The sequence below is a fragment of the Cyprinodon variegatus genome, unplaced genomic scaffold (genome assembly GCF_000732505.1).
Source record: "Cyprinodon variegatus isolate N-32 unplaced genomic scaffold, C_variegatus-1.0 Scaffold638, whole genome shotgun sequence".
NCBI lineage: Eukaryota > Metazoa > Chordata > Actinopteri > Cyprinodontiformes > Cyprinodontidae > Cyprinodon > Cyprinodon variegatus.
Genome location: NW_015151091.1, coordinates 454,028 through 463,161, shown reverse-complemented (window position 1 = coordinate 463,161; position 9,134 = coordinate 454,028). Strand labels below are relative to the sequence as shown.

The 9,134-nt window shown below is 37.4% G+C and overlaps 1 protein-coding gene across 1 annotated transcript; it reads right to left on the bottom strand.

Moving 5' to 3' along the window:
- Window positions 1-3,944: 3,944 nt before the first annotated feature.
- panx1 (pannexin 1) lies at window positions 3,945-9,134 on the bottom strand. The gene is made up of 5 exons (XM_015393347.1): window positions 8,729-9,134; window positions 7,064-7,185; window positions 6,549-6,748; window positions 4,768-5,269; window positions 3,945-4,688 (listed from the first exon to the last, which is right to left on the bottom strand). The coding sequence occupies exons 1-5, from the start codon at window positions 8,907-8,909 to the stop codon at window positions 4,545-4,547; spliced, it is 1,149 nt and encodes a 382-aa protein (XP_015248833.1). The 5' UTR covers window positions 8,910-9,134; the 3' UTR covers window positions 3,945-4,544.

Here is a 9,134-nt window from a genome sequence, read left to right as displayed (position 1 = left end):
ACCACTCACACACACACACACTCACACCTAAGGAGAATTTACCTTACAGTCATATTTTTGGACTGTGGGAGGAAGCTGGAGTACCCGGAGAGAACCCATGCATGCTCAGGGAGAACATGCAAACTCCATGCAGAAAGAAGAGGGTAAATCAGTAATTAAAAAGAAAGAAACAGATTTATGGCACACAAAAAAAATCTATGGGATAAAGATGAGAAAGGAAGATGATTATATAGGGTTAAAAAATCTGTAATTGTTAAAATTTATGCAGAGAGAAACAGAAGGGAAAAGACAATTTATACTAGACTAATAATTGGACATACCTACTTGAACGAGTTTTCGTTTGTACGAGGGAATAGAAATAATGATTTATGTGAGGGTTGTGAAAGAAAAAATGTGGATAATGTTTTGATGGATTGCATTAGATATGCAACTGAAAGAGAGAGGCTTAGGAAAGTAATTATGGATAAGGGAGAGAATGGAGCATTAAAGGAATTTTAGGGTCAGATGGAAATAGGAAGGAAATATTGGTTATTAATGAAGCATTATTTTAATTTTTACGTAACACAAAATTTAAACATAGAATATAGTAGGTGGAACTATAGAGCTACACACTCATGTACTAATTAGGTGGCGGTATGTACCTACAAGTTGTTTGCAATCCGCCAATCTAACAAACAAAGAGGGCAATTCAACATCCTATTAGTTTCACAGTTTAAAAAAAAAAGTAAATCGGAGGGAAAGAGTATTATTATAGAACAATTGATGGAAAATGGCAAAAAAAAAAAAAGGTGGGATAAAGAACAATTAGGAAAATGGCTTTATAAAATTCAGAAGATAGTAGGAAAAAGAAGAAATGGAAGAAAAAATAGAAAGGAGGAGTGAGTGATAACAAGGTTAAGATTTGGGCATACAGGACTTAATTATACACTTCTCAAAATTCAAAAGCATACTACTGGCAAATGTGATTACTGTGGAAAATATGAAACCATAGAACATGTTATACTGGAATGTCACAAATATGAAATCAAGAGAAGATATATGAGGAGAGAGTTTGAATGTATTAAGGAAAAGATTAAGTTATTAGATATTTTGAGGAAGAATTTGGGGAGTAAATATATACAAATAATTTTTCGATTTTTAAAGAAAACTAAATTATCTCACAGAATTTGATTATAGAGAGGGTGAATGTGTGTATGATATAGATGGGTAGAATACAAAGTTATGTATAAGTATTTGTTTTTTTTTTTCCTTAGAAATTTTATATATGTTTATTAAGTAGATAGTCCATCACAAGCTAAACTCCATACCACTAAGTGGCGGTAATGCTACTAAATGTTTGTTGCCAACCGCCAATAATTCCAAGAAGAAGAAGAAGACTTTTTGACTTTTAACAACACTTTATTTACACAATTCAACATATCAGCACCATCTCTGGAAGGTGCGGAAGCATCATAGTTAGCCATAGAATCTGAACAGGGTTTAGACTGCTTTGATCCAGTTGAACTTTCAGAGTTAGTAAAACTATTGTCTTCATCTAAGCCTTCAACTTGGATGTTGGATCCAGTTCCAACCAGGTTATTTAAGGAGGTATTCCCTTTGATCTCGTCCTCCATTTTAGATGTGATTAATCTATCTCTGCTACAGGGACCAAAGGCTTTTAAGGTTGCTGTAATTAAACCTTTACTGAAGAAACAATCTCTTGAGCCAGATGATTTGGTCAATTATAAACCTAAAATTATCTAAATCTAAAATTCTTGAGAAAGTAGTTGCCAAACAAGTGTGTGACATCTTACACTATCAGGAACTTTACGAAGAGTTTCAGTCTGGCTTTAGAGCTCATTCTAGCACCGAAAACAGCTCTGGTGAAGGTTGCTAATGAAGTCCTCATGGCCTCTGATAATGGACTTGTATCTGTACTTGTCCGGTTAGATCTAGTGCTGCATTTGATACAGTTGATCATAATATTCTTTTAGAAAGTCTTGAATATTTTTGTAGGAATTAGAGGAACAGCGCTACGCTGGTTTAAATCTTATCTATCTGATCGATTTCAGTTTGTTCACGTTAATGACAAATCTTTCTCATGCTGAACGGTTACCTCTGGAGTACCACAGGGACCAATGCAAGCACCAATTTTCTTAACATATATATATGCTCCCAATTGGTAGAATTGTTAGACAGCATGGAATTAATTTCCACTGTTATACTGATGATCAGCTATATCTGTCTATAAATCCAGATGAATCTAACCATTTTGTATCTCTGCTTCTGTCTTCTTGAACCCTCAGCAGATGGCCGCTCACACTGAGCCTGGTTCTGCTAGAGATTTCTTCCTGTTAAAAGGGAGTTCTTCCTCTCCACTGTTGCTACAAGCATGCTTAGTGTAAGGGATTGCCTTCGAGTCAATGAGTCGATACAATCAATTGGTCTTCCTTAGATAGAAAACTTTTATTCAATCTGACTGTTTAATCTGGTGAACTGTAAAGTGCCTTAAATTGAATTGATGGTGGCCAAAAGTTTGAGACTAAAATGTTTTTGAGTCTCCTACTTCATAGTTCTTTTATAATGGCAACATGCATATAGTCTAGTTTCCCACAAGGAGTTATTTAATGCCATGCAATCAGTTGCATCAATACTAAAAGCAGAAAGGTCTACCCTGCTTTGTGTTAGCTATACTACATAATGAGTTTGTAGCATTTAAATTGCCTTTTTTTTTTACTCATGCGTGTTAATAAAAACGGGTTAGGATATATTTCTCTCACTTTGACTAAATCTGAGAAATCAGAAAGTCTATTTAAAGGAGAGAGGTGCATGCCATTTTTGGCATATGCCGTCATTATGTATTTGATAAAAATAAAAAATAAAATGGTTTTAGAGTCAAGAATTTCTTTTCTAGCAGCATTGCACCACCATCAACCATCAATTGAATTACGACGAACATCCAGTAGATAGTCACAACAAAAAAGCCAAAGACGTCCAGGATTTTTAAGTTTTTGCCTGTGCAGAGCTTGCTCGGGAATCCAGCAGGTGGATGAGGGTATTTCTAAAATTAAAAAGTAATTCAGAGACAATTTGATGTTGATCTGGTGTTGTGAGAGCAACAAACAAGCAGTCTCTTTGGAAAAACAAAAACTTCTGGGACAGACTGACATCTGCTAAATGTAACTGGATCAGAATGCAGAAGACTTTGGTAAACCTTACAGATGCTTTCAGCGACCATTCACTTAATCTGCTAATTCTGCTTCTGATACAGCGCTGATGGAACACCATGACAACCCACTATGTATGTTTTTATATTACACTCATATTCATACGCAACAGTTGCTGTTAGTCCTTGGGATTTTATTATATCTGTTAGTACAAAGTCAGCTCCAACATAACTTATAACAGCACTTGAAACTAAGAGGACCTCAAGCTCAAGATTACAAATCTGGCATTTTATCCTCCTGAAAAAAAATACGGCAACATTGACTCTGGCAGTGATGTGCTGCTCTGACTTTCATGTCCCCTTGGTACAAAATCAACATTTATAGGAACTATAACCTGAAAAGGAATTAAAAAAACAAAAACAGATTTAACTCCAAAATAATGCGATTGACAATCACAGTTAAATTAACTAATATGTGGAAAGAGTGAAGAACAATGAACGCATTCTAAAAACTTCAGTGTTAGGGATGTATGAATGTAATTGCATGGACATAATGCTAGTATTCCGATATTGAAATATTTATATGATGCCTTTATATAAAATGTAATCAGAGTAAATGTGGAAAGTTAAGAAAAGATGCACGTAAATACTGTAACAGAACTGATGCACAGTTGCAAAATGAATTAGGATATAGGATTGTTCTTACTGCTACTTTTCATTCAAGATGCATTGTTTTGGGAGTGTGCATAATGTTATGTACATGAACTTTAAAGTTATAAAGTTTTTTTAATGAATGAAATTAACAACTTTCTAAATACAGAAAATGCTTCTGTCAAGCTACATCTAATCAAAGCATGTTTTTAACAGTCTGTTTAGCATCTAAAGCTATGTTGCCCATGCAGGTTTTCATGCTTTATGCCAAAACTGGTGTACAAGGGAGCAAGAGCCATACAGAGATAAATAAAACTTGTAAATAAGTGTACAGTATCTTCCGCTGTGCTGCTCCTTATGCCTGGAGACCTTATCTTTGTTTAAGAGTTTTGTAAGCACAAAGAATATGTCCATTAAATGATAAATATAACTGCACCTAAAGTTCAATTGAATCACCAGACTCAGTTTATGAAACATACAAAATCAGTAGTAACTTAAACTCAACATATGTATTCTTGTATTAAATTACCGCAAGGGAGCAAAAGTTTATTTTGATCAAACTACCTATACAGTGACTTCTATCCTTATTACAAAGATCTGAATCTACATATCCAGCATCTTAAATGAAAATAAGTGCACAGGTTCTCCTTCCACTTCCTCTCTTCCCCTGATCTTCATTATTCAGACATTAGCCATCTAATCTGTAAAACTAAACTTTTGCCCACCAAAAGTTTAGTTTGAATGGCTCTTAAGGCATATTTGTCTCATTGACATTCTTGTTGGAGCCCATCTTGTTGCTGTCCAACATGTCCGTTTTCACCTGACCCAGCGTTTGCAGCAGGCACATTGTGTCAAAGCCCTCATCACCAGTCTGCTGCAACAACTCCAGTACCTGTACAGGAGAAATAGAACTGATTTGTTAAAATAAACAAATAAATCTAGCAGCTACTAATAGCTTTACAGGAACTCGCCTGCAGACACTTGAAGGACTTGAGTTGACTCAGGTTCTCCTTAAGGAACAGGAGGTAGATGCTGAGGTCATTGTAGACTGGTTTAACTTCACCCAGGGCACCGAATCCAGGTAGCATCTCATAGGGTCGGAGAAAACCAGAGCCCTGTTGCCCCGGTCCCAGAGCCGCGTACACCACCAGAGGAGCGAGAAGTACGTACACGCTCAGGTTGATGTAGCTGAGCAGCCGGAAGATGCCCACTGCTACCAGCTTGCACTGAACGGCAGATGGCACCCCGCTGTCGTTCTTCAGCACACCTGTCCGCAGGTCGCAGGGAAACTCGTCAGTGAGCGAAGCCACAAAGATGTAGTAACCGAGGTAGAGGCACGCCAGCAGGAGGATGAGCAGTGTCAGGCCCCGACATGCCATGTATTTGACCACAAGGCTGCAGGAGGTGCGCTTGGTCTTTAGGTACTGTTCTACAAGAGGGTATTTAAAGCAGCCCTCAGCCAGGTCCAAAGCACTGCAGCAGGGAAAAGGAGCAGCTGCATAAAGCATAAGACTGACGTTTGCATTAAATGTAATATAGCAACGAAACAACAAACCGTAACAACTGGATACCATATCTACTAAGCACCCTCCTTGCTAAGTATTCCTTAGAATAACAAACCTTTTTTATCTGACTTTCCGTAAAAATTCAAGAAATCCACTGGACTTGGTTTTCAAGATTTGAAGACGTTTCGCCACCTCTCCAGGAAGCTTTCTCAATTCAAATGTTATCTGACCTTTATGTGACAGATCAACAACTACTAAACATTAAAGTGAAGGGGTTTTTCACAGAACAAAAAAAAAAGACTTGTATTTGTATTCTAACACGTACCACCTTCTTAATTTTTCCACATCTGACAGAAAAATGGCTTTAGTTTTCACCCATTAGTAATAAATGTGTAAAAGTATAGTTGATCTGAAAAGTATGTGCGTGATGGTGTAAGTGCATGTGAGAAGCACCCATGGTGACAATGTAGGATTCTGGAGAATCTCCTGCTCAGGAGAGGAAATTTTACTGACAGGACCGTTTGTTGTGTGCTCCACAAACCCAACTTTTAAACGATAACTTCTTGTTGAAAGAAAGCCATAAGACGTCTGGTTTGCAGTTTGTACCAAACAATGTATGCAGTGTGCAGAAAACAGTTGAAAGAAGGCGCTTTGGTCAAATTATACCAAAACTAATCTTTTTTGGAAAATACTATTTTTAGAAGACCTAAAGCCAACACTTGTGGTTCACCATAAAAACATAATCCTCATGGTGGTGGCAACATCATGCAATGCTTTGCAATGTGCTGGAAATGTATACTCAGCCACTGCTACACCCGGAACACAGCTTCCCTATCATGAAACATGGTGGTGGCAGCATCATGCCTGGGAATCCTTTATTTCAGTAGGCATGGGGAAACTAGTCACACTTCGTGGAAAGAAGGATGACATAAATTCTGGTGGGAGAAAACCCACTAGAGGCAGAAAAGACAATAGTATGCATGGTAAGAATTTGTTTTTAGTTGTACAAATACCCCAAAATACCCCAGATTTACAACAGTGAAAAGAGGTTATAATAAGAATTGGCTCTTAGGAGCTGCATGCAATGCAAACTTAAAATGTTACGTTTTTTATTTACAAACGACAACTATTTCGACTTTCATCACAACTATGCAGTACTTTGTGTTGGTCTGTCACATAAAATCCATTTGAAACACAATGATTTCTATGGGTTAGCATCAGGTTACCAACGCTTGTATTTTATCTACCTCTGGTTGCCCTGCGCTGCATCCTTGTCATCTAAAGATGCCAGATTTTTGGCCAGTTTTATGGTGCGGTTATAAAATCGATCCAACTCCTCCATAATGAAGCTGAGGTCAGACGACAGGTGAGGAGCTGCAGTGAAACTCCAGAGCACAGCAGGAACCGACATCAGGATGGCAATGAGGAGAAGGACATAGGGGTAGAACTGAGACGGCCAGAGAAAAAACAACAGGAGAGTAGAATTATACTAAACAAAGAGTAACTCCATTTTTATTTATTTTTTCTTAAAGTCTTGGATTTATTCACCCTTGCCTCATCTTATACAGTAAGATATATCTAAACATCTTATGAAGGTCTTCAAATGTGGTTAAAGCATGTTATACATTCGCTAATGCTGATGTCATGCAAACTTAGACTTAGACTAGACTTGTTAGACTGTTTCATGGAGCATAAGCAGTTTAATTTTTACTTCAGTTTCTTGGGTCAAATCTGACTTCATAGTTCTGCTTTAGCTCTTTACCTTATGCAGCCAAAGTGTTGAACTGTCACCCTGGTCCTGCACTGCAGCCCAACAAAAAGAGTCCACATATGCCCCTTGTCTCATAGAAAAGTTGGTGGGAGCAAAGCAGCTGATCTGAGTCCCTGGGAGAGGAAAACAGTGAATCAGAGCAGGTGGAGATTTGGTTCAAAAGATCAAATGAAGAAAACAAGATTTTACCAGTAATCATTAGTCTTCTCTGTTTTCTACTCATGGCCTAAGTCTTTTTACTGAGCTGTTTGTCGCATTCTTAGTCCTTAAAATTGGACCCAGTCCTTTTATAGTGAATACAAGAGAACAAAGCCTGACCCAGATATTCACAAATTTTGATGTAGACTGCCAATGTTTATTAGACTCCAGGTCCATGGCTGTACCAGAACTTTGATTCAAAATATTTATGAATATCATTTAATTTTCTATACATATTTCATACTTTAGACTGATCACACTGGACAACACAGAGATGCGAGTCAATAGCATCTCTGTAAATGTGTACACCCACAAATCCATTATCAATTAGTCCATCCATCCATCCATCCATCCATCCATCCATCCATCCATCCATCCATCCATCCATCCATCCATTTATCTGTTCATCCATCCATTTATTTGTCTTTCCATCCATCCATCCATTAGTCTGCCTGTCCATCCATTCATCCATCCATTAATTAGTCTGTCCATCCATCCATCCATTTATTCCTTAGTCTGTCCATCCAATCATTCATTGATCTGTCCATCCGTCTGTCCATCCATCCATTAATTCATTAGTCTGTCCATCCATTTATTCATTGATCTGTCCATCCGTCTGTCCATCCATCCATTAATTCATTAGTCTGTCCATCCATTTATTCATTGATCTGTCCATCCGTCTGTCCATCTATTCATTCATTGGTCTATCAATCCATCGTTGTCAGTTTATACATCCATTAGACTGTCAACCCTTCAATTAGTCCATCCATCAATATATCCATAATCTACGAGCAGAGATAATATAATTATAGTAAAAGTTGTCAACAGAGTATGAAATGTGCATCTCTATCTTTTATATCTTTAAAAAAAATAACCTATTTCTATTCAATCAAGTAAATGAAAATTACAAATGTTCACAAGGAAGGCTATCATTTCAATCTGACTAAGTCTAAATCGATTCATCTATGTGCCACATCTTTTGAGAGCAGTCTTTGGCACTTTGACCAAGTAATGGATTTTGACCGCATCACATCTTATCCATTAACGGACAAATCAGCCTGCTGGAGATCTGGTAATAGTTCCATCCTGATTGTTCTACTATCTGGTTTGTCTTTTATCAGAAAAGAAGATGAAATGTTAAATACTGAGTTGAATACACTGTTTATTCCTTTTAGCACAAATTGTGTCTGTTTGTATGGTTCACTGTACAATTTTCTAATCTAAAATAAGTTTTATAATTAGAAGAAAGAAAATATTCCATTGAAAGTTTTTTTGTGTGATTATGAGAAGGGTGGAGACCAAAAACCACACCTTCTCACACTACTGTTTCAGCTGATAACACCTATTCATTGCTTCTGTTTACAGCTTATAACCATTTGGATCTATCTGTTTTATTCAAACATTTATATAGATCTTATTATCTTCCAGGGTGGAATGTTTCAAAATGCATCAACTCACCCACAGAAACCTCCTGAGCAAAGGCGAGCGAAATGAGAAACAAAGGCAGACCCGCCGCTAGAAACGTGACTATTTTATCCACAGCCAGCTCCAGACGGACTCCTTTGTATTTTCTCTCTGTAGCATCCTTCAACAAAAAGTCCGAAAACACGTACTCTGTGGCAACAGAGGCGATCGCCATGAGGGTCGCAGACAAAAAGCTGTGAGGCAGATGGAGGAGCTACTCTGTTTTTAAAATAAATATAAATCAATCTCACACAATCTCACTTTTCGTCCCGTTAAGAAGGAAAGCACATAGGAAAAAATTCAATTATTATTATCTAAAGCACGGAATGACTCTATTGTTCATAGAGCTCCTTTCACGGCGCTGAATGATGCATTAACCTGCTGCTGTCCCGTTACTGAA

What these genes read in the sequence shown, in the direction of transcription:
- panx1 (XM_015393347.1), bottom strand. Translation starts at nt 8,909, where the DNA reads ATGGCGATCGCCTCTGTTGCCACAGAGTACGTGTTTTCGGACTTTTTG. An exon ending in CAACACTTTGGCTGCATAAG is followed by an intron (nt 6,749 to 7,063) that starts GTAAAGAGCTAA and finishes TGGCCGTCTCAG; the next exon opens with TTCTACCCCTATGTCCTTCT. An exon ending in AGTCCTTCAAGTGTCTGCAG is followed by an intron (nt 4,689 to 4,767) that starts GCGAGTTCCTGT and finishes TCTCCTGTACAG; the next exon opens with GTACTGGAGTTGTTGCAGCA.